Source organism: Chiroxiphia lanceolata, chromosome 3, assembly GCF_009829145.1.
Source record: "Chiroxiphia lanceolata isolate bChiLan1 chromosome 3, bChiLan1.pri, whole genome shotgun sequence".
NCBI lineage: Eukaryota > Metazoa > Chordata > Aves > Passeriformes > Pipridae > Chiroxiphia > Chiroxiphia lanceolata.
Genome location: NC_045639.1, coordinates 64,348,601 through 64,373,583, shown reverse-complemented (window position 1 = coordinate 64,373,583; position 24,983 = coordinate 64,348,601). Strand labels below are relative to the sequence as shown.

General features: G+C 41.2%; 1 protein-coding gene across 1 annotated transcript in view; it reads left to right on the top strand.

Annotated features, from left to right (window-relative positions):
• The first annotated feature begins 3,382 nt into the window (after positions 1 to 3,382).
• Positions 3,383 to 24,983, top strand: part of CLVS2 (clavesin 2) — a 59,708-nt gene continuing 38,107 nt past the window's right edge. The window contains exons 1-2 of the mRNA XM_032683366.1: positions 3,383 to 4,553; positions 14,866 to 15,040. Of these exons, the coding sequence (XP_032539257.1) occupies positions 4,165 to 4,553; positions 14,866 to 15,040 (564 nt within the window). The 5' untranslated portion in view covers positions 3,383 to 4,164. The remainder of the gene's footprint in view (positions 4,554 to 14,865; positions 15,041 to 24,983) is intronic.

Genomic DNA, 24,983 nt, shown 5'->3' with positions numbered 1-24,983 from the left:
AAGTGAGGCACCAACACAGTTATTTTCTTACCCACCAACAGTATTTTTTAATTTTATTTTGTATTCTGTATTTCTATTGTATTTCTGTATTCTATTTTTATTCCTGAATACACTGGTCTGTTGCTGATTATAAACAATTTTGAATGTGAATTAAGATCTCTGATACCAAACACTTACAGAAACACCTTTGTGCCTTATTTGTGCTTTACTTTTATTTCAAATCAGCTACCTAATTGTAGTGCTTACAGAATTGTAGGGCACTTGGATTTTAATTGTATCAAGTTCAGGCAAAAATGACTATAAAAGCATCAAAGAAAAATAACAGTTTCTAAGTGCAAGTGAAAAGATGCTGAGATTTACATAATGGATTTAGTCAGACACCCCTACTGTTTTATAGAGGGAAAAGTGCATGTGCACAATAAATAAATTACACTGTGCCATCAGTATGTTGCATCTAACTGCATTAGTGGCTCCATATTTCCCCTCATGACTTAGGTGGGGTAACATATTGGAAAGCATATATTTCTTCATTATGCTATTTAGATGGTTTGATAAATCTGCTTATAGATGACAGAAAGAGTTTTTTATTGCTCCTACTAAGTTATTTATATTTAAACCAAATTCTTCATGTGTCTACATGCAAGATATAAAAATATTGAAAGAAATATTATTATTGTCATAATAAGACTCATCTGTGATTCAGGTAGAACAAGACCAATATCTTGTTTTTTCACCTACTCTGCCTTCAGGCTGCCTTGCCATGTGCACTTTTCATAGTGTCCACCTTCTAAATCTACTCAGTTCAGGAAAGAGCTGTGCAAACCATCTCCATCCACCTCCACACTGCCCTCCATGAGGGTGTTCTGATCTATCTTTCAAGAATTCATTGCTGAAATTATTTTCTTCAAATGCTGTTCGCATTTGGTGAATCTCATTTTAATGTGTCAAAGTACTGGTCACAAATAGTTCAATTATTAAATCCATTTTTATGGAAACTGAACTTTGTTTAAAATGGAAGTTTATAGAACTGGAATGTTTTTGATGAAGTTAAGTAATATATTTAGCTTTCAGATTTTTTTATCCTCTTCCTCCATACTTTTCCCTGTGTTTTTCTGCGCTTTTTTTTCATTTGAAAAAAGATAAGAAGAATGGCTTAAATATGGTCAAAAATGGGGAAAACCAAAAAATGGAACAATAATGAAAGTTTTCAGATAATTTCCATGTATTTTCTTAATTTTTTTAAATATCAAGAACCTCTAGAAACAGCCTTTTCTGTCAAAATTGTTAATTATTTTTGGCCAGCTTGCTTCTTTTCTCTGTTCAGGGCATGTACACTGGAATAAATGAGAAAATCTAATATATGTGTCATGTTTCCATTTGCAAAAGAAAAATAAAGCAAATTAAGGCTTTTGTTACTAGAGGTCATAGACAGGATGTATCATGGACTTGACTTTGCAAGACACTGAATGCCTGCGGCTTGCTTTGCACCGGGTGAATTTAAGGGAGTTGTCACATGACCTACTCTTTTATTAGCTTAGTTGCAATGGAAAAGGCAGAGCAGTTGCATCAGAAGTGGAAAACGATGGCAGGAAAAGTCTGGCAGTTTGTTCCATAGGGGTGATGGAAACAGCTATTCTCAAAGGATCTCTGCTGAGGAACATAGAAGTAATGTAGAGGAAGATAGCAAGAGCAAAAGAAAATGAAGATTTCAGAATAATAGAAAATAACAATAATAAAGCGCAAACTATTTCTAGAGCAATAACTGCTCTAAAAAAAGGGTATCAAGCCAGATGAATCATATCTATATAAGGGCACTAATTTAAAGGCATTTTATCAGACAAAGAGAAACAAGCATTTCTAGAGAATGATTCAGTCTTTAGGTAGACAGTATATCTTTCTCTCTTGAGAGACATCTCAAACCACATTGTGAAATTCAGATGGAATAGAGCTGGGACATGATGACTGGGCACCATTAGAGTGGTCTTTCCTACAGTTTCTGCCTTAAGCTAGGCCACTGGAAGTCTGGTCCCAGCTCCAGAAGGGCTGGGGTTTCCCTTCGTCATTCCAGCCACCCACACTGCAGACATTTTGAGATCAGGCACCTACGAAGAAATACTTAAAACTTGACCCTTAACTGGCACAAAGACAGGATCCAATGAGGAGCTGCAAACCCCTATAAAACCCAGTAAAACCCCAAAACGTCTCTTTTGCCCTCAGAAAAAGGACAATTTTGCCACCTAAGTACTGCTCACTGCATAGACTTGTGCTCAGAAGTTGCTCATTGCAGAAGGCTCCCTCCTGCTGTCAAGGTCATCTGTTTCCTCTGGTGATGGTCTGCAGAAAATGGAGGGTATGGTTTAACAGTTTCTACAAGTACCGTTATTTGTCTGAGAACCCATACTATACTTCATGCTGGTGTATTCCCCATATATACTCCCTATATGGATCAGTTATCTCAGTGCTTTTTCAATAATTCAGCCTGTGTGCTCTGGCTATGTCATCTTGGGAAAGGAGCAGTACCAAAGAGCTGTGCTTCTCATAGGAAGGAGGAGGAGGTACACGTTACAAGCTTTCCCATGTTTGCCATATCTTTTGTGTAAGCTTCATTTTCACAGGTGTATTTGCATTGGGAAGGTCCAGTTCCACAAAGGTCAAATGCTCTTCAGTGGAAACTTCTCCTGAAAGCAGACTGCAGCATCAAACTTTCCTGCATGAAAAAAAGACATCTTTCCTCACTGGCATATTCAATACACAGAAGCAAAATATTTTTGCCCTTTGCAATGTAATGCAACTTAAGACATGCTGCCTCCCACATAAGGCCACAAAAAAGGGTTTCTTTTTTTTATTCCCAGGTTTTTAACGTTTCGTGTTAGGAAATTCACTCAAAAAAGGGGATTGCTCTGAAAGCCACCGCTTGACGAACACCACCTCGCTACTGTCACGACACCGAGATCTATACGGACGCCTGGTCTGACTCCCACGGGATGCTCTGGGGGGCTCACGCGTGGCCCCACTGACCCCACAGCCTCCCGGCCGCCGCCCTGCGCCGGGCACCCATCATCTTCCTCCGCGCACCCCCGGCGCAGGCGGCGCAGGGACCCCTCCTCGGCCGCGGAGCCCCCCCGCCCCTGGGGCGCTGCGCTGCGCGGGGCCGAGCGAAGCGCAGCCGCCCCCTCCCTTTCCCTTCCCGGCTCCTCTGCGGCGCAGGGCCGGGGCGCGGCCGCGGGGCAGGTGTCTCTGCGCGCCGCGGCGGGTGCGCGCCTGTGCGTGGGCGGGTGCGCGCGTGTGTGTGCGCGCACAAGGCGGGGCCGCGCAGCAGGCAGCCCTGTGCCGGCTGGTGCCGTCTGGGAGCCGGGGCGTGGAGCGGAGGAGGGCGCGGAAGGGAGGGGGGGGGACGAGCATCCTCCAGGCCGAGGCTCCGTTTGTTTCTCCGGGCTCCGCGCCGGCGAGCGGGAGGCGCTTCGGCACCGGTACCGGCGAAGTACCTGCGGATCGGCTTTCCTCCTCCTCGCTGGCTTTTTCCAGTTTTGTGGTGGTGGTAGTTTTTTTGTGTGTGTGTGTTTTTGTTTTTTTTTCTTAGCCCTCCCTCAAATCCAGGGAGACGCTTCTGAAGCGGGGTGAGCGCCGACCTTACGTAAATGGTGCTGCTCCGGGGAGGGCATCCCCCCTGCGAGCCCCGGGCCAGGGGAGCGTCCCCGGGCGCCGCTCGCCCTGCCTAGCGGCCGGGCTCCTCGCCGCCGTCGCTGCAGCCCCGCCTGCGATCCGCACCGGCACCGGCGGGGGCGGGCGGTGAGCAGCAGCCGGCAGCCCGCAGCCCCGTCCTCGGCGGGTTTCGCCGCCTCCGCGGACCGGCTGCGGGGATGATGCGGCGCGTCGGACCCCGCGGCGGGGAGGGCGCTATGTCAGAGAGATAACGCGCCTCCGCCAGCAGCCCGGGGGCAGTGTCGGTGCCAGGTCCCCCCGGGACCCGGCTGCCTGGGAGCTGCTCGCAGCTCAGCGGCCGGACTGGCAGCGGCGGCGGGGCCGGGGAGCGACGGGGCGAGGCCCGGCGGGGCGGGCGAACGGCGGCCGGCCGTGCCGGGGCACCCCGCCTCCGGGGGGCAAGCGCCCGGGAGGCTGAGGAGCGCAGGCATCACAGCCAGGGAGGAGGAGGAGGGCAGCGCCATGACTCATTTGCAGGCAGGTCTCTCCCCGGAGACTCTGGAGAAAGCCCGGCTGGAGCTGAACGAGAACCCCGACACCCTGCACCAGGACATCCAGGAGGTGCGGGACATGGTCATCACCCGGCCGGACATCGGCTTCCTGCGCACCGACGATGCCTTCATCCTGCGGTTCCTGCGGGCCAGGAAGTTTCAGCACTTCGAGGCATTTCGGCTCCTGGCCCAGTACTTTGAATATCGCCAGCAGAACCTGGACATGTTCAAGAGCTTCAAGGCCACAGACCCGGGCATCAAGCAGGCACTGAAGGATGGTTTCCCCGGTGGGCTGGCCAACCTGGACCACTACGGCAGGAAGATCCTCGTCCTTTTTGCAGCCAACTGGGACCAGAGCAGGTAAAAGCAGAGCCACCCGCCTGCCTTAACCCCATCTTCCGCCGGGAAATGCATGGGAAAGCCGTGCCAGAGCAGAGGGAGAGAGGGTGGGCAGCAGGGTTACACCCGGCGCTGCCCACATTAGGATGGGGAGCAGCCTGGAAGGCAGAGAGAGAGAAGAAAGGAGAAATGTGTTTTGTGGCTTAGGGCCTTTTCAACCAGGTCATCCTTTGGGGTGTAAATTTTGGGAGGGAAGTAGAAACTGCTTGGATGCTCTTCTCAGCTGTCTGATAGGAGATTTGCATCCTTCTGCCTCCCCTTAGCTGAAGTGAGCTGGCACGGTAGATGGTGTGCTTATCCTCCAGACAAAGGCTAGTTGCACTCTCTGGGTTGGTCTTTCTGTTTCATCACTCACAGAGTTGCTCAGGAGCCATAGGAGAAAGTGGGCGATGCTGGCTGTGTGTAAAACAGGAGCATCCATCATGAGCTGAAAAGTTTGCCTGTGCAGGAAGCTGAGGCTCCAAATCCTTACCCTCAGCTAAAGAAAGCTCTTCCTGAGCCTCCTGGAAATGCCAGGATGGAAGTTGCTGTAACTACTTCATTTCCCACTCATGCTACTCCAAGTGTCAATTCCCTGCATAATAAGATCCAAGCCCACAAAGCTTTGGTAGCAAATTCAAAGCGACTAGTGGAGTCCCTAGAACACTTTCTGATCCTTTTTGGGACTGCTGTAGCCAGAAGATGACTCAGTAGGCTGACCCAAGAGCTGATTCCCATCAAGGCCCTTTTAAGCTGTCAGCTTGATACTATGTGACACTATTTGTTTATTCTAAATACCTAATTGGGTGTCATGCTCAGTTTCTCCTGCGGTCTAAAATTATATTCACAAAACCTGCTTGATTTCAGTACATGTAAATGAAGGAATCCATTAAGAATGAGCTCTCTAAAACCTCCTCCTGTGAGCACTGCATTGTTTCTCTCAGCTCCCAACCCGAGGGCAACTTTAGAATCTGAAGCGTTTCTTCGTGGAAAAAATTAAAATCTTGCTAGTTGCCATCTTTTGTATGGTCAACACAGTGATGGTATCCTAAGGTCAGCTACTTTGAAACGTGGGGAGGACACAAGCAGCTAGAAGAGTGGATAGAAAGAACAAAATTTGGGGGATAGGCATGCCTAAGCTTGTCCTTTAGGTGTTTCTTTAGCTGTCCTCTTGCAGGCTGCATGGATAGCCATTGCAGGGAGCACTCCCACAGCTCCCTGCGCCAGTTGGTGTTACAGTTAGGGACGGGTCTCTGCCCAGAGGGCTGCTGGCTCACCTTGGCTTTCCTCCTCTCCAAATGTGGCAGTCACATCCACATTGCGTGTGGGGGAAGTTTCCTGGCCCTTGCTCATCCATGAAGCCCTTGCTCATCCATGAATCAAGTCCAGGGACTAGGAGAAAGCTGTTTGGCACAAATCAAAACTGCCCACAGCGAGGCTAACAACTAGAAAAGGTGGATGAACATATGCAGAGCTGAGGCCTGCATCTTTTTTCTGCTTTGGTTTTCTAGCAGATGGAGCAAAAAAGCTGAGTGAGGAGCAGTGGTGATGAGGCTAAGGACTTGCTGAGCAGTCTTCGTTTCCCACATAAGGATCAGGTCAACTCTTAATATTAAAAGCAACTCCACAAACTCTTAAAAATCCTTGAAGGAAGAATTAGTAAAAAAACGGATGGTTAGGACTTTTATGAAGTTATATGTCTGTGATGAAGAAGTTCCCTTCTTAAAGGTAGTTTGTTGTTAATGAAAAAAATCCTAAAGCTTTATGTGGCACCTGTCATATCGTCACTTGACTTGATCCTAGTCAAAAGAACACCAAGAATTCAAGTGCAGAGATTAAGTAGCATTTGAAATAATAATTGTCATTTGAAAAGAATGATGCTGAATGTGCTGATATTTAAAGTACATGAGATCAGCTGACAGAGCAATAAATTTATTGTGATTTTTTCATGAAGTCTTAGTGGTACAATTAATATTCTTTATGCTATGACAGTGAAGTGGCTGGGGCACACCAGAGTATGTAATGGCCATGTTTGCAACTGGGTGCCTATTGCTTTTCAGCACTGCTTGCCCATGGCACGCCTCTCCTCCGGAATAAGGGATTTGTTTTCAGATAGACCACTCAGACAAAGCAGGGAGAGCTGAAGCCCAGCTGTGGGGAGTGGCTTGCTTCAAGGCACATGACAAGTCAGTGACACATCTGGGAATGGAGCTAGGTCATTTTCTTTTCTAATTAATTTAGTGTCTTCCATTATGTGATGTTCAGTGGCTGAACTGGGGGAGCACTGTGTATGGAACTTATACTAGGGCTGATATGCAGTATGTCTCATGCTTATGCCTTAACTGACTTGAGATCTTGCAGTACATAATCCAGTGTTCTTCTTACAGGAACAATGGGAGGATTACTTATTGAATAGATCACAGCACGTTTATCATGTGTGCAGCTTATTATGGTCAGGATGTGACAATTAGAAATAAAAAGTTCCAATTTGTTATTTAAATGAATAGCAGACATACTATAGATGATTTATATAGCACCGACAGCCTATGGTTTATATAGTTCCAATTAGAAAGAAAAGCGTGGGAGGCAAAAAATTCCTGTGGTAAAACAAGCCTGTGTACTAGATGTTAAATCATTAAATTAAAGCAGGGCCTGAAGACTGTACCAGATGTCCTACCACCTGAACAACCAAATCTGACATGTATTTAAAGCAAAAAAAAAACAAAAAAAGGAAGATGAAAGATAATGAACTGAGTAGCCCAGCAGCTTTGCAGCAGGACCCAGCCTAACTCTCGACCCTGTCTGTACTATGGGGAAAATGAAGATAGGTGGCATTCCTGCCAGGAAGCTAGCTAGCACTCTGGGAGGGATCAGCTTTCCCTGTTAGCTTCCAGGTTGCTGATTCATAACTACATTTGGCTTGTAGGTGTCTACATGCGTTTGAAGACTCCCCTTTTCTTAATGCATCCAGCTGGTGAAGTTTTTTTGAGTTAATGGTGCAATTAACTTCAACCCTCAGCTACAAGGGATCTGTTGTCATGCATGGTCTTCTGTATGTTTCGTGGCACCTGTACACCCATTCCCCAGGAAAAGCAGTCTACTTCGATGCTATGTATTTGTAATCTTTCCGACATGAATTATCTCAGTATTTTTCCTAGAAAGTGCATTAGAAGAGTGCAATGATACCTAGTTCCTGACAGTGTCACAGTGACCCAATCGGCTCACACCATCCTCAATGAATATGGAAATCCTCCGCACCCATTACCATGGGCTCTGCTCTTGCATCAGATGATTTACAGCAGGGCAAAGACGGAGTCCACTGGTTTGCTTTTAAAACTATGTTTTCATGTGCAGAAGTGCTAGAAACTTTTCTTTTTCTCCCTGCTAGCAACTTTTCTTTTTCTCCCGTTAAATGAAAATTTAAGTTCTGTAGCTATTAGAAGGCCAGTCTGCTCCTCAGCTCACAATAAACGGGAGGTGAATTGGCAAGGTATTTTTCAAGCTCTGACAGAGGCAGTGTGACAAAATAAATAACAATGCTAACAATAGTAACGTATTAACAGTAACAAAATAGCTGTTTACCACAGTCAGTTTTTGTTTGGAACTTATATCTTTAAAATGAAAATTACTAACTAGTGCAAACACTGTCATTTTTTCTACAGTTGCTCCTGCTGACTAATGCTGTCTTATTGTTTCCTAGTTTTCCCCCAGGTATCTGTATCTGCCTATTATCACTTGTATTTAGGCTGTAGGTGTTTTGGCTGGGGATCTTTTCGATCAATGCTAATGTAAAATTTAGATCACCTGAATCTTCATCTGTGGCTGTGACTGTTAGACACTTGGCTGACATAAGGCATAGTGAATGGTATTAAATCTGAATCTAAAAGCTAATTTGGTAAAATATTTGAAAATAATTCTATTTCTCTATGCATTTTTGTAACACTGGTGATGCTTTTTGTTTTTAAAATAAGGGCTCCCAGGGCATGCTGCCCCTATTTAAGCAGAATAGCTGTAAGAGAACTTTCAATCCCCCATCTCTTTTCAGCATTCAATGTGGATCCAGACTGACAAACCCAGGAGATGTGAGACATCATTTTTAGGTACTCCTTTGTGTATTTTGAGGGCTCTTGTTTTGATGAAATGCTAAAAATATTAAGCCAGAGCAGTAGGTTAGAAATGAGATGATGGCTCAGAGACTTGACCAGCTTTCTCTTTTAAATCACAGTGGCACAAGAGCTCATTTGACAGAAACTTCTTTTCCAAATGGTGATGAGCTTAAAATACAGATTGTGTATTCTTTATATGTTTGGGACCTTCAAGAGACACATGACTCAAATTTAACTGAAGAAGACTTATTATCTATCTCTTCTAGTTAACAGTACACATCCTGAGAAGCAGATTCATGTCATTCAGTTTTAATTCCCAAAATAACTTAAAAATTTCTTTCTGTCATGGAGAAGATGACAAACAGCAAAAGAGACAATAGGCATCTCTGCTAAATCAGATTATCTGTTATTCAGTGCAAAAGTGAACTGACTGGAACCAGAATCTGGTTAAACAGATGATATGGTTGATGCCACTCATCATCAAGAACATAAAGTTTTGAAAACAGCTGACACAGCTGAATTTGACATGAGACATCTGTACCCTGCATTCTGCCTGTCTCTTCTCTTTATGTTGGCCTGGTGGAGACCACAGTGAATGCATGGAAGAGGATGCATAGATCACATAACTGAAAGGTAAAGGTGAAAGATCATAGTGAAGTACTACCAAGAGTTGATAGCAGCATCTGCCAGACTGTTTCCCCCAGAAATCCTTGGAAGCATTTTGTTCATGTCCCACAGAAAATTCTCAAATAACTTTTCTTTTCTGTAAAGAGGAAATTACCACCACTGGTAAATTATGAGAAAATGGGATGCTCAGTTAATTGTTTGAGCTCTTCTGTTCTTGACAAATAAAGACCCCAGTGAGGCATTTCCTTAGGAAGCTCTGTCGCTGTTTTGGTAGAAATGGTAGCCATCCCAAAGCATTTGAAAGAATCATTGTCAGTATTGCTATTAACTTGTCAGTCTTCCCAGGTTCCATTGCTTTAAAGTCAACCTGAATGAAAAATTTCAAGAAGTAGCAGACTGTGTCTTGCACGCCACTCCCTACTTCACTTGAACTCGAGCTGGGACTCACATAAAAAAGGAACATTAAGAGTGCATTATATATGTGATAACATATTTCCAGCATTTTTTATTCACATTAATAACTGGGCTAAAAAATATGTCTAAGTTCCCCATCAAATTAAGCATGGTTTTATAAATAGACAGAATTAAATATATTTAAATTAACTATGAGTTCCTGATTATCCTAGGAATTAGTAATACCTTGCTAACTACAATATGTCCCATAAAAGTCTGTTTAAATAAGTGAATGCAAATAGATTTAGCCATAAATAAATAAGGATTTATTTCTTCACTGTCTAACTTCAGGCTACTACAGAGCATATACTGCAGCCTATCAGGCCCAGCACACCCTACATACCTGACAGCACTGGAGCAGTCATTGTAAAACTGAGGCCAGGGTAAAATGAGTGGCTAACTGTTCCCTTGCTGTTATTTAACACGGATTGGTAAGAATAAAACAATACCATCTTCCCCTCAGACTGTGCGCTATAGTTTCTTCATAGTTAAGGCTAATAGGTTGATTTTTTTTTTTTCTTTTTTTTCTTCGAAGTAGAAAGGCAGTCAAAGATGTCTTGGACCAAATTTATTTCACGCTCACTAGCTTATCCTGTTTTCATCACATTTCTATATCTGAAAGTAATTTCAGTGTGGAATAAAAGTTTCGGCAACACGATCCGAAGTAATTTTTCCCAATATCTCTTTACGTAGGATTTTAATTTCCCAAAAGTCCAGCCAAATGTGGAGTGTATTTTATGGCAGAGCCTATGCATTCTAGTGCTGACATGAACAGTAGAAGCAGTGAAGTGAAATGCTGGACGACGTAGCAATGGAGTGGATTAAAGATGTGCCTGTATGGAAATAACTCTGTGCTGTGTGAAAGCTTCCATGCAGTTTCTTCAATCATGTTTTGTTTGCTTGGGATGTTCAGCTGATGTTTTCAATACTCTGCTTGCCATTTGCACCTAAGATTTCATCTATCGCACCAGGTTTACATTTCTGGCTTGTCTCAGCATGTGTCCACAGTAAAACCTGCTTTAAATACCCACTAATGGCTTTGTCTGTCTTTCTGGTGTTCTGTACTGTACTTACGTAAGGTATTGAAACCAGTACAAGATATCCATTATAGAATGAAGAATAGCTCCAATCTTCAACTACTTGCCCTGAAGGGTATTTAAGGTGGAAAGCTAGATTGTTAGTGACATGTCCCTGTATACTCCTGATGTGGCTTTTTAAAGAGTACTTTAGATACCTCCCTCTGGCAGGAAGCATTCTAACTTGCTTTTAGCTAGACCTGTTTTCTTCAGAACTAATGTCAGTTTTCAGTGAGTAAACACAAATATTGTCGTCATTGTGAACTGTATTTTTTACACTAAGCAAACCTGCAATAGGAGTTACAGTGATGGTGAATATGCCATAGATTTGTGGAGACCCAGCCCTGTGACTGTTATTTACTCTCTGTGGTGGCTGAAATCCTGGTCCCATTGATGCCTGACAGTTTTCCCATTGTCTTGAATTAATTCAAGACATAATTAGGTGTGTTTTTGTTTACATGTATACATCTGTGTATTTATTTCTTATGTACACATAAGAAAAGCATTTTATGATCAGTCTTAGAGACCTGATTGGCTTCATAAACAAAGAATCATTATGTCTGATGCACCAGGTTTCTAGCAGCCTTGTGCCACTAGGAAGCCATTAATCCAAGGTATGTGATGTCTTCTTGAACTTCTTAAGGAAAACATTAGAGACATACATCAGGACCTTGGAACCCTTCTTCCTGGACTGAATGTAGGGCTCTTGTAGCAGCCTTCTGCTTTGCAGAGCTCTTCTCCTGGAGAACAAGATCTTTTGAATGCAGCAACATAAATGTCAAGTAGGGTTGAGGCTAATTTTAGGATTTGAACATTTCTAATGTCTGTTTCTTGTCTGAGTTCTCATTGGAGATCTTCCTTGGATTGAGGCATTAGCTGCTCTCTCGGTGTTTCACTCACTGTAATTTCCTTCTCAGTTCAGCATTTCCTCTAGGAAGGCCTCTTACATGCTGTAACTCTTTCTGATTTCGTGAAGCATTAAAAAAATATATATATTTCTGAGACTTACACCACCTCGTGGAAGTAGCCAGGAGTTTAAAGGCAGTTTGCCACACGGAACCCAGCTCCAACCCCAAACAGGACTCTGTAAACCTCCTTCCCTCAGGCTGTGTGTTTTAATCCTGATGCTGGCAGTTGTACAAAGTGCATGTCACAGAGGGAGTTTTTAGTACCCATGTCGATTAGGTGCCCTCCACTGTCCATTCACCAGTGTTGTACTGGATAGGTAGACTGGTCTGCAGGATGCACTAGGCAAGCTAAGGGCTTTTAGTGCCACTACAGCTATCTGTAGTTTTTCATGTTGCCGAACACTCCCTACATGTCCCGTTATACATGTGCACACTAGTTTGGGAAAGAGTCCATAAGAATTATTTCAGGTTGCTCTTCGCACTGTGTAACTGGGGCTGTTTGTTGGCTTATTCAGAGGCCTTTGCAGTGATGGTGGCATTTTCCCCAGCAGTTGGGCTTGGGGGGAGCTTCTCTGCCTGGGGAGAAGGGGAGCATCAGCAATGCCATGCCTGAATTGTTGGCCCTCCCACGCCAGCCCCTGTGCCCTCGTGCAGGTTTGCCCAGGGCTGGCAGAGTGCTCTAGGCGTGCGGCACTGTGCCTCCTGCAAAAACTGACCCAGCAGTTCCTTGATGATCAAATTGCACTAACAGTGTTAAAGATTGAAAGTTTTAAAGATTTCTTTGAAACTGGTTGTAAGGCATGTCCTTTTTTCTCCTTGGATAAAATTTCATTTGCAGAAATGGTCTTTATTTTTTTTCTTTTTTTCCTTCTTTATTTTTCCCCCTGCCAAAAGGAAATAGAGAATTTTAGCGTTTTGATGATTTCTATAGGGAAATTACAGATAATTTTTTTGTGCTGTTTATTCTCTTAGTTGAAAAAAAACCTGAACAAAAAAGAGGGAGAATTCCATACTTCCTCTAAATCTTAGATCTCAGAAAAGTAAAGCATTAGAAAAAAGTTAAATCTCAGAATAGTGTGAAGGAGAAGAGTGATGATGAAAAATTTTATCCCAGTTAATTAAACCAAATTCAAAACAAAATAAGGGTCTCGAAAATGAAGAGAAGAATTTTTTAAAACAGTGCTACCGCTAATGATTTCTGGGGAAAACACACTTTCTTGTGTTCTGACATTAGGAGAGTCCTTTTTTAGTTCCTTTCCTGTGAATGCATAGTTGGGAAGTTCACTGAGCTTTAGTTGGCTAAAAAAAACAAAGATGGAAAGATATGAGGAGTCAGCTACAACAAATTAATTTCATTTGTATTATTTCCTTTTTGCAGATACTTTCAAAATACAGCTATGCCCACAGCAGAACAGAGTACTAATTGTATTAAAGCAAGCAGAATTCAGTATAATTTAATGTAATTTCTAAGTAGGCACACATACTCTTTGCTACATATGCAGTATAACGAAGAATTCTCTGGGGACTCACAATTTTGAAAACTCTGTTTGATGCCATCATGAGAGACATTTAAACGGCCTTGTTTAAGATATCTTCACAAATGCTGAAGATTTCACTCTTTTGTTTCTGGAGTATTTGTTTATCTGATATTTTTCTGGTTTAAATTTCTTATGCCTCATTTGATACTGTGTTGGGACCGGAAAATTTATGTCTGTTTCGGTAACTATTTATAAAATCCAAGAATTTTAGAATGGTTTGGGTTGGAAGGACCTTAAAGATTATTAAGTTCCAACCCCCATGCAACGGGCAGGGGCACCTTTCACCAGACCAGGTTGCTCAAAGCCCCATCCAACCTGGCCTCGAACACTGCCAGGAGTGGGGCATCCACAGCTTCTCTGGCCAACTGTTCCAGGGTCTCACCACTTTCACAGTAAAGAATTTCTTTCTAATATCTGGTCTAAACATACTTTTTTCCGCTTAAAGCCGTTCTCCCTTGTTTTATTACTACATGCCCTTGTAAAAAATGTTAATTAAAAAAATATTTACGTGTAAAACATAGTTAGCCCAGGAAAAAAAAAATCAAAAGTTAAACTACAACTTTAATATATCTTTAAAAAGCCCAGATAATTCTGGTGTTTCACCTTATTTTAAAAAAATCCAATAAGCTAAACTACCAGTTGATTAATAACTCTATTATATGGCAGTCTAAAGATGACATTGCTTGCATGTATTTAAGCTATTCAGCAACTCTATTAGGTGGCTTAGCTTCCAAAAAGAAAGATTACACTCAGCAGGGCTTAGCAATATATAGTTATATCTTTTTTTATAAAGTCATTGATCTAAGAAAAGTTTATGTATGTAAAAGTTGATATATGTAAAACATACTGTAGAGGGCATCTTTTAAACCCAAGTTTAATACAGACAATGCTGGAACTGACGAATACCATGTTCCAAACTTTCTTCTGTAACCACAAAATTTGGGTATACAAAGTACTTAGTACTCTGGAAGCAGTTAAGTGACTCTTAAAAGGTTGCTGTTGCCCTTACCCAGAAACACCTCAAAGCCCTACTGCTTTCAAGATCTTTGAGAAATTAGCCTTCTGAAGTTGTGGATTTAAGATAAAACGTTACACAGAGAGAGGGATAAGGGGAACATGTGAAAATCCGTTTTTTAGCTGATAATTTTGTAGGAACTGTTATTCACTTGGAAAAATATAGGAGGAATCTTTGGGTCTAGGCTTCTGGTATTAGAATCAGGTTTTGGTATCATTATGGTTTTACAAAAATACAATTTGCATAGAAATGCTTGTACAGGTGTAATAAAATGTAAATATACTAAAGCAGCTTAGGAGACTACAGAAAAGTTCAAATTTGCTTTTGATGTGTTATATTCTTGTAGTTTGTTCTGGCTGGCTGATGGTCAAGATGTACATAATCCTACTCCAGAAGATGAGCTCAACTAATTAAGCTTTTGAGGCTTTCTGAGCTTTATGTATCAATGACTTCTGAGGATACATTTGCTCTCCTTTGATTTAAACTTTTGACAAGGGGAGAATGCTCAGAGCTTCTCCACCTCTGTGGTTGTTGCTCCTTTCCTAACAGAATCTCCCCTTCACATTCTCAGGTACACGCTGGTGGATATTTTGCGCGCCATACTTCTTTCTTTAGAAGCCATGATAGAAGACCCTGAGCTTCAAGTGAATGGATTTGTTTTGATTATAGACTGGAGCAACTTCACCTTCAAGCAGGCCTCCAAACTCACACCAAGCATGCTTAGATTAGCCATAGAGGGCCTTCAGGTAACATTGTTCTTTTCTTTTCATAATTCTCCTTCATTTTGCAGTTCATTACAAATCTAGGTGGCTAAAAAACCCAAAAATCCAAGAACTGAATAGCAAGGCTATTAACACCTTAAGGTATGGGTGAACAGGCAAGCTACTGTGGCACAAGGTAAAGAATGAACTCAGTCAGCTAACTGCAGTATCTCCTGATGTGTAGGCTCCCTCTTTCCTATAAATGAGAAGAAACTTTTTGGTCTTTATTCCAAAGTGGCTGGCTTCCTGTAAATTCAGACAGTACCTTCTGCAGCAGCAAGTTAGAAGTAATCAGTTTATCTTGTAATTATGCACAGCGCTAATGAAATATGGGTTGCTGCTGCCCCGCCAGGTTGTTTTTATTTCATTGATTCCTTTGGAGACAGGCGCTACATAATTTGTCAAGAAAAGTGTGGGGCCTTGTGATCAGACAGTTAGGTGGGACTATTTATTTACTCAAAGTTCAGCATGTGCTCGACTCTTTTTCTGGGTCGAAATTAATCTGAGAAGCAGCTTCTGGGACTGAGTATACAGTGATTTAAATTTCTTTCAGCTCTTTGCAAATGCACTTTACATAGCACAGGCACATTGGTGGAAAGGATACTACATAACTCTCATCTGTCTCCTAAGATATTTTATGCTTATTAAAATGAAAACCTAAAATTGTCAAGGTGGTAGTTTTCTGCGCAAGCTTGAGTTGCTGTGTTAAAAATACCTGTAATTCACTCCCGTGGCAGTGTGCCTCACTTCTACAAGGACAAATATTCCTTTTCTATGATTTTTCTATCATTTATATGTTTTTATTACTCACAAAGCAAAATAGTAGCCTTATTTTTGAACTTTTCTTTTCGAAGAAACTTGCATAGCAGTAGTGTGGAGTTTTGATCTAACTGATGAAATGGCTCAACCAGTATTCAGCCTGCTGTTGCACCAGAAGGGTAGTGACAGTCATGAGACAAAGATGTCAATTTTCATTTTGTTGTTTTCTTATGCAAGAGTATTGTCTTGACAACTACATTAGAAGGCAGCAGTGAGATCTGTGTTCTAGTGCTGCTGCATTTCCTTTTATTGCTTTCAAAGTTGTTTTCTTTTTTGTGCTTTTTTTTTCAAAGTTAGTAATTGTTTTCTGGTTTAGAACATGAATAAATGCTTTAGGAGTCTTTGTTTTCAAATGGTGGTGTTTCTTCTTGGGCATTACTCAGAGATGGTTATTTTGTTGCAGTGGATAACTGCATGTGAAAATATGAGGGATGACCTACCAAACTTCAGGTGGGCTCTGTGACTCTGTATTCTCTTACTGTTGACTGGTTCATGACTGAACTGGGGAGGAGTCCATTGGCTTACTTAGTTTACCCATGCTCCCAGCTCTGTATGTTCAGGTATCCCAAGTCTGATGGTGGCCAGCACCCACAGCAACAGTTTGTGCCCACTGTCTTCAGTTCTGTTGACTCCGGAGATGTAAAAGTGGGCATGAAATACTCCAGAAGAGAGAAGGAAAAGGCATTGAAATGGCAAATGAGAATTAAACTGTTCTAGGGCTCGAGGAATCTATCCTAATCTATGACAAGTGTTGTTACCTGTCATAGATTAGGACATGTACTTTTACAAAGTAAAAGTACTTTTACAGGGCCTTTTGCAACAAGTATTTTGAAGAAATCTATTAGTTGGGCTCTCATAATGCAGTGATCAATTTTCTGTGGAGAACCACTGGAGGAATGAGGGCTACCGTTCTTATGGTATCAAAATTGATTGACTCTCTAGTGATCCTTTCCCAGTAGTTATACTACTTGAGGGGTTGTTTAAGGTTCCTCTCCTCCCCTCCCCTCTCCTCCCCTTTCCTTCCCCCTTCTTTCCTTTCCCTTTCCTTTTTCTTTTCTTTTCTCTTACTACACATTTTTCTGTGTAAAGATGTGTTAGAATCAATGGGAAGGCCTAAAGACAATTGTACTGAGCATCTTGGAGGGAGAACCGCACTTCAAAAAAAACTGTGATCAGGAAGGAATTAAGAGGAAAGCATAGTGGAAAGGTGGTACAGAGAGACCCTGGGCAAGGTATGGGTCTGTTTGCACATTCTTACAAGTTTCCTTGCCTCAAATGTTGTATTCCTTTACTTTCAACAAGGACTGCCTTTTCTTTTATTTCGGAGAAAAATGCGTAGCAGAAAACATCATTCTGAATGATGTCAAAGTAAAAAGTGCTTAATCAGGCAGTATGAAAAGGTATAAGAACAACTCACACACACTATTTATTTATGACCTTCATAAATACTCTCTGTTTAATCAGAGAAATAAAATTTACTTTGGCTTATAAGATTTAACAGGGCTCAAGATGCTGAACTTTACCGTTTGGAGAATTTAAATATTTGTGTTACTTGGGTGAAAAGGGACAGTGAAAGTGGGATTAGTGACGACTGAATTTGATGTTAATCAAATCCGTTTGCCTCCTGAATGAAATCTACTAAATTTACATTATATTTGTTTAGCTTCCATGGTGAGGAGAATACTCAATATATTATGTACCAAAGACATTACAAGCTATGGCATTTTTGGGCTTTTCGCTACGGTGTATTGTTTAGGAAATTGCTTTTGAAATTAAGATAAGTAAATATATAAAGTTTTCTATTGAAGATGAGTTCTGCTATATACTTTTTCTGCATATGTATGTTAAATGGGAGTATGAGAAGAATCATACCCGAAACTTATTCATAAATTAGAAAAACTCTTCTTACATAGTTGTCTTCAGGAAAAAGAGACTTTTGGCCATGGAATTTTTTATGTTAAAGGACAGTGATTATTGGTAATCTGATGTGAATTTACAGCATATCCATCACAACATTGTTGTACCAAATAATTGGTTCAGTGTAGGTCAGTGCTGATTTTTAGGTGAAATGGTTTTGCTAGCCAAGGAGAAAAAACTTGATGTGGACGTTGAGGCACTTGGCTGGGACTCTTGATGCTCCAATCCTTGCTCATACACTGGCTGTGTGCTTTGGGAAAAAAGGAACAATACTCTTCCCTGCAGACGCTTGTGGCTACAGCATTTATGTTGCTTCTCATCAGTGAGAAGGAGGATTTGCACTTAGAGCTCCTACACCTTCCCTGGTGAAGAATAAGAAACAAGTGCAATGTGTAATGCTCTCTATATTCTGAGAAGGATCTGTCTACATTAGGTGCCTAGGAGTATCTAATTGCTTGGAGCTGTGAACCCTGAGCAGAAGGAAAAGTTTTTGAGAGCTGAGACTGAAACCCATGCCTTGACTTTAGCACTTTGTATTGGCTCTCCTTAGCATGCTCAGTGTGTGGATGTTTGTGAATTCCAGTCTTTGGGTGCCCACTTCTCCCCGTTCATTGGTTTCTGTAGCCAAGCACTAATGTTGGGCTCGTGAAGAAGCTCATGTTGCTCAGCAAATGGGTTCTGAAAGCACGGAGTGTTACAGCATTGTGTGTTTCAATACCCAAGTGCCCTGAATCTGTGCCTTTCAAAAACTTAACAAAATTTTGCCTCTTTAACCAGCAAGAGGTTGCAATCTCTGTGCTTCAGCTACATTTCCCACAGAAAGTGAACTCTTGAGAGCTCAGAAGAAAACCAGTCCTAACTTTCCATAGACGGTGATGAACTCTGAGCTCTTACCACACAAAATTGACAACTCGATGTTATGGTCTGATAAATAGCTGTATAAAAATATCATCCTAATACAGGATGTTGTTCAAAAAAGCAGATCAAATGCAAAGAATTGTAAGGAATTGGATAGAGAGCAGGGAACACAGTTAAGTCACTAAAAAAAATCTATGCCATCGCTTCCATCTTGAATGTTGGGGCGGCTTCTATTTTTATGTCTCAGAAAGACTATTGTAGAAATGAAGAAGGACAAAAACCCCCCAAAAAGTGTGGGCTGGTTTCTGTATGAGGAACAAATAAGTTGGCTGGGATTCATTTAGGTGGAAGAAGAAAAACTGTAGAGGGAAAGTACAGGAATCTATAAAGCAAACCATAGAGTCACAGCATAATTCAGGTTGGAGAAGACCTCAGGAGATCAGCAAATCCTACTTCCTGCTTAAAGCAGGGTCCCTAATGAGGTGAGATCAGGATACAAACAAGATCATGGGTGGCTGGAGAGAGTGGACTGTAGATGTTATTTGTTATCTCCATTTTAAGAAATGGTTATCATCAGGACATACTAGGAAGAGGACTGTCTCTTTCTAAGACATGGTAATTCTTTGTACAATATCTGGGTAATTTGTGGTACTCTATGCATTGGGAAATTCTGGTTGCTTAAAGTTTAGTCGTGTTTAGAGAAAATGCTTAAGTTTGTGAAAGAGAAATGAATTGAGGATTACTAAATATGTAAAAAGCATCAAAGTTCAGAATTCCTTGGGCTGCACATAGCTGGAAATGAGATGAATGCTGAGTGGAAATAATCACATATGCTATCCAAGTTGTAGCTACTCTAGGCTCTTATTTTTGGCCTCTGCTAAGGGCTAGGAGGACTTTTAGTGTGACATAATTAAATCAAGAGTATATTTCACCCCTTCTCCCTTTTTAAAACCTTCATTTTACTGCTCCTGGCACTCCCATGACCCTTTCTGCCAAATCACCAAGCTGAGAACACTTGGGCAGAAGGAGGGAGGAGGTTGTGGCTATGATTATTTTCTTTCTGATAATTTTTTTTTTTATATAACCCTTATCTGGGCTTCTCCCTGCCACCCCCGCCCGCCCAAGTATCAGGACAAGTGTTGTTTTCAGAAAGCAGGTAAAAACAGTTTCAAAGACTGAAAATTCAATTTGAAATGATATTGAAAGTTGGGACCATTATTAACTCTGATAGACAGCTTTGGGGTAATCATAAGTGAGTTTTGCAAAATGGGACATTGTGGGTATTCATGAGGCACTTCAACTGATTCGCTAATATTTAGTATTTTAAAACCTGGACCACTAACTGCTTCTTAAAGACTTGATTTCTATTAGTGCATAATAGTAGTTGCAGGCATGACAGATTTTTTTTTTCAGGTTGTCAGTAGGGCAGGCTGTACCTTGAAATGCTTTGCAAAAGTGCGTATTTATTGGTAGCTGAATGTGAATGCTTTTCCTCTAGTTAAAAAGCTGGTGAAAAAGAGATGATACACATTTAAACTGGCAGCTGAACATATGTGTATAGTCAGCATTGTTGCAGAAGACAGAAGACTTTTTATTCTGGGGTGAGGGTGTTTACAGGAGGAAACAGCGATAGTATTGTGGGGGACAAGGCAGGTCTTTGACTGTGTCTTTTTGTTTAGTAACAGAGGAAGGCTTCATAGGCTAAAACAAACTCACTACTGCAAACATGAAAGGAAACCAGAAAGTGAACGAAGACAGCATGCTTGCAGCTACTATTATTGTCAAAAACATCTTTTACAAAGCTGTTAGTATGAGTATCCCCAATCAGATTTGCTGCAGCAGCGTAAAGTGGAAGTACCAAACACCAGACCATGCCCAGTCTGGTGATGAAAGTGACAGGATGTCCTACTCCCTTTTTCTCTAAGCATGAACTCCATCAGTCTCTTACTGGGAATCTTGCCTGAACATCAGGGTTAGTTAAACAAGTACAGAGAGTGCTTAAATTTCACCACTTAGTTCTGGACTACATCTATGCAACCAGCAGGTTGCAGTGTCAAGATCCTAAGACAGGAATGTCTAGAACTAAGGATTCTTCTGAAAATGGTATTTTGACTTCATATAATTACATGTTCACATGCTCTGTGCTGTGCATGATTTTTAATAATGAGCTTAAGGAACAGTTGGTACTAGCAATGAGCATCTGTGAGCAGCAAGTCACAAAATAGATGTCACAAAAACTTTGGATGTTTTTGCATCCAAACTTTAAACCATAAAGCCCACTCATTCAGTGCTTGAGTTTTCCACCAGTTTTTGAGAACAGAGTCCTGACATTTCACATAGTGCTTGGGAGAATATTAAAAAGTAGCAGACTCAAGCCTTTGATGGGAGTATCTTCTGCTTTCAGGAGGTCTAGTAAATCATGTAGCTGCTTTCATTCATTTTTTTTTTCATTAAAGAATTAAGTTGTTTGTAAATGCTAGAGTCTGCTGAGCCCAGGACCTCCCAGAGAACGGAAGGATGTGCTTGTAAATAGCACAATTTCATACCAGTGCAACTCGTGTTCTGTCGCAACAGCAGCAGAATGGGATATTTTTCCTAGGAACTTGTTAGTTTGCAAGAGTTTGCTTACATTTGGTCTTCTCTACTTGTAAAATGGCCATCAAAAAGGTTTACCATCAATTTACTGTAGAAACAGGGTGAACTGGAAGAGATTGTTATTTCTAACTTCTCACCTGCTGTCTGGATTGGCTTAACCTGCTGGGTAAGAAAGAACTTGATGACCATAGCTCAAATTCAGCTACAAACAGGCATGTTTGTATAGACATAACCATTAGTCACTGTGGTCCCAGCTATTAACCTGTTACCTGAAGACAGAAGAATCAATTTCCTTGCTAGATTCTTTTATGATGCTCATAAAAAAATGTTGAATGCCTTTGGAATGTTAATATATTTATTCTCACAAACACATTTTTAAGACGAGAAGATACCATCCTTTTTTTTTTTTTCTTTTTTTTCCCCCTCAGCTGAGAGCTATTCCACTGAAAGATTACTGTTAAAAATGTCTTCTAACTTGGGGTGCCCACTGTGACAGGTCATGGTCTGATTTTCAGTCACTTTTTATACATTTAGAGTCCAGCTGCCATTAATTTTTGATCAGGAGGATTCAAGACTTTAGAAGTCTTCATCCTGAACCCCCAAGCCAGGAGTCTGAATTCTAGCATGGCTAAATTAGGAGCTTCTCATTAGATGCTCTTTGAATGTAGATAATGCCGTGTGGGCTGCTGCCTCTCAAACAAATGATAAAAAGCAGTAAACCGAACTCTTCTTTTATCCTCAGAAATTCTGCTTAGTACAAACTGCAAGGAAGCTTAATGGAGTTAAATATCCACCCTCCGAACACTGCCACTGGAGCTAGTGGAGTATCTGCCTGCAGTAGGTTGTCATCCTCCGTATGAACCCGCACAAGAAAGACAGAGGGCACTTTGCCAGTGTTTTGCAGATATTTGCTGTAAGCAAGGCATGATTAGTTGTGGGGAGCTTGGCTTTTGATCAGGCACTTTGATCTAACTGGCACAGGCTCTTCTGCTGGGTCCTCCTCCCGTTTTTGCTCTGAGCAGCCTTTGCCACTGTCCTACTGCTTCCCCAGTTCCTCATTCCACTCCTACTAACATTGCCTTACTTTGTACTGGTCTTCACTGATGTGGGTTTTTTTGTCTCACTGTTCTGATGGCATCCTCCGAAATCTCAATCACCGTAGATGACTGCATGGCATGTCAAGTTCATCTTAGGCTCCTTAGGAGATCTCAGCCTTTTTTGGTCTCACTGGCCAAGTGCTCTCCACATCTGGCATCTAATCAGCTTCAAATCTCCTTTTAACCAGTGGTCCCATTACTCTTTGTATCATTCAGGAAAGCAGCATTGGAGAGTGCGGCCTGATCTATTCACATACCGAGTGAGTCCTATAGCCATGAGGCTGTTAAGGAAACTGTCCTTTTAGTTCCTTGGACTGGAGTTGGTCTAGTTGTCATACATGACTCGGTGCTCATGGGGCCAGGTAGGAGAAATTGGGAGCTTCCAAGGATGTAGTAGAATTACATGGCATGATCTGGAAAAATAAGAATTTTTTTGTATCTGAAGTTTTCTTCTACTCAACAAAGTAGACATGCTTAGTGTAGGAAACAATGAAAATGCTCATAGTTGACATTTTCCATTGGTTCTGTCAACAGTGAAAAACATCCAAATGAAATTATTGCATCTTAAGAGAAAGAAGACAGAGAAGATTCTTCTTGTGTGTGCAGGCTGCTTCTTTCTTGAGCTTTTGCCAAATGCTAACCACTTTTCTGTTTTATTTCTTTTTATCAGGAAACTGAATCTATCTGTATTAAATAAAGATAGTGACTAAATTGCTCTGATTAAGCTGAAGAACGAAAATGATACTAAGGTGACACCAACATGAGAAAAGATCTTGGACTTGTAGCACAAACTCAGTATAGGCAATTAACTCACTGTGATTGACTTCCTGTTGTCTCTGGTAGGCCACAGTTCAACAATTATAAGGTTATGACCATTCCTCAGCTTCAAAATATCTATTTATTTTTGAAAGTGATTTTTCTCAGCCAAGATCTAAATATTCCTTCAGTATTTTAAGGTCGCGAAGGGAATAAATACTAGTCTTCCTTGTAAGGTCACTCAGAAATAAAGCTAATTTGTTGTAAATTGTAATGCTTGAGACAGAAGACATGTTTTAAGATCATAGTTCACCTTCCTGATAATGCAAGATTATCCTGTGCATTACATTTTCCAGAGCTTCACACAGTTTAATTTAAAAGCTTGAAGGCAGGCCTGGCACATTCTTCAGAAACCTTTCTACAACTTCTTGCTCTTCAGATTTCTTGGCATTAATCCTAATTTTTCTATTTCAAAATGTCAACTCCTATAAAACCCTTTGCTATTTCACCGTGTGCTGTTGGGTCCAAAGCAGGAATTGGTGTGTAACTCTCAGTAACCCATAGAAAGGAATTGTTTGATGGAGTACTTTCTGCAACAGCAGTGATTTGGAATCAGGACCTAGAGATGTTGTTCTTCTTGTGTTTGGCACTGGCAATGGTGAGATGTGAAAATCGGTGGGATCCTCTGTATTTGGAGAGCCTAAATTCAGGTTTTTTTAATAGTGTCCAAATTACCTGTGTTGTCAATCCATTTTGTATATACATCTTTCAGGTTTCCCTCATAAGGATACGTTGGATCATTTTTCGAATGATTTCCTGAAATCAGTCTAACCTTTGTTTTCCATGATGCTGTTAAATCCTCCGTGATCTTATTAGGCTGTGCACAGTTGGCTTTATATTGGTGTCTTCAGCACATACTGCCCATGCACGTAGTGCCTGTGATACCAGCTAAGCCTTCTGTGCTCATTTCCCAAAACAATACAGTGTCATCTTTTTTTTTTCTTATGTGTTTTAGTAGGTGTAACTGTTTAAATAAGTGCTGCATGGCTGGTGATTTAAAGTAGTTCGGGAACTGAAAGTTCAGATTTATAACAAATACAGAAAATTATATTTCTTAAGAAAAAATTAATTTTGAACTCTTTCTAAAATATCATACTCCAATGTGGATAACGCATTAAAAAAACCCCCAGCACCTCTCAAAAAGCATTTCTGCAGTCATTACCTTCCTATTTTGCAAAGATCAGAATGAGTTCTTAAAAAACATCTCTTCTTATTATGTGGAATATGAAAATAGTGCTTGTAATCTTTTCCAGTGTCTTCTGTAATAAAAAGGATTGAGCACTAATGTTTTGTTTACACATAATGAATATCCAAACATGAAAATGGACTGAAATCTGAGGTGGCTAAACATATTGTCCTATTTGTGAAAAATTGGGTTTACATTCAATCAAAAGAAATTAATATCACTCCAGCACCTGACACTGAGTAAGTCTCATGTTAGCATCTCCCCCAGAACAGTTCTGGCTATGAAGAGGTACTTGCTTGTTTCTGTGGGTTACCTTTTATGTTGTCCCTCACAGATTAGGCTTCAGCTATAAAATATGTATTCAGCTCCCTTATTTTATAGGACTAACTCCAATAACACACAGTGCCATTGGAAAATGCAATCTTTAACCAGTGATTAAAGATTGTGTTTTCAAATGTGTTTGTTATTTTCTCGCTCTTTTTAGTTTGTTCTTAACGATCTGGTATAGCTATTAGAATCTTTTGGGGTAGGGCTTTCTTTCTGAGAAGAACTGGTTTTCAGCCCTTTGCCACTTCCACCATTGTAAACATTTTCTGAAAGGAGAAAGGGGTTCTGCTGTGATTCAGGAGAGGGCATCCAT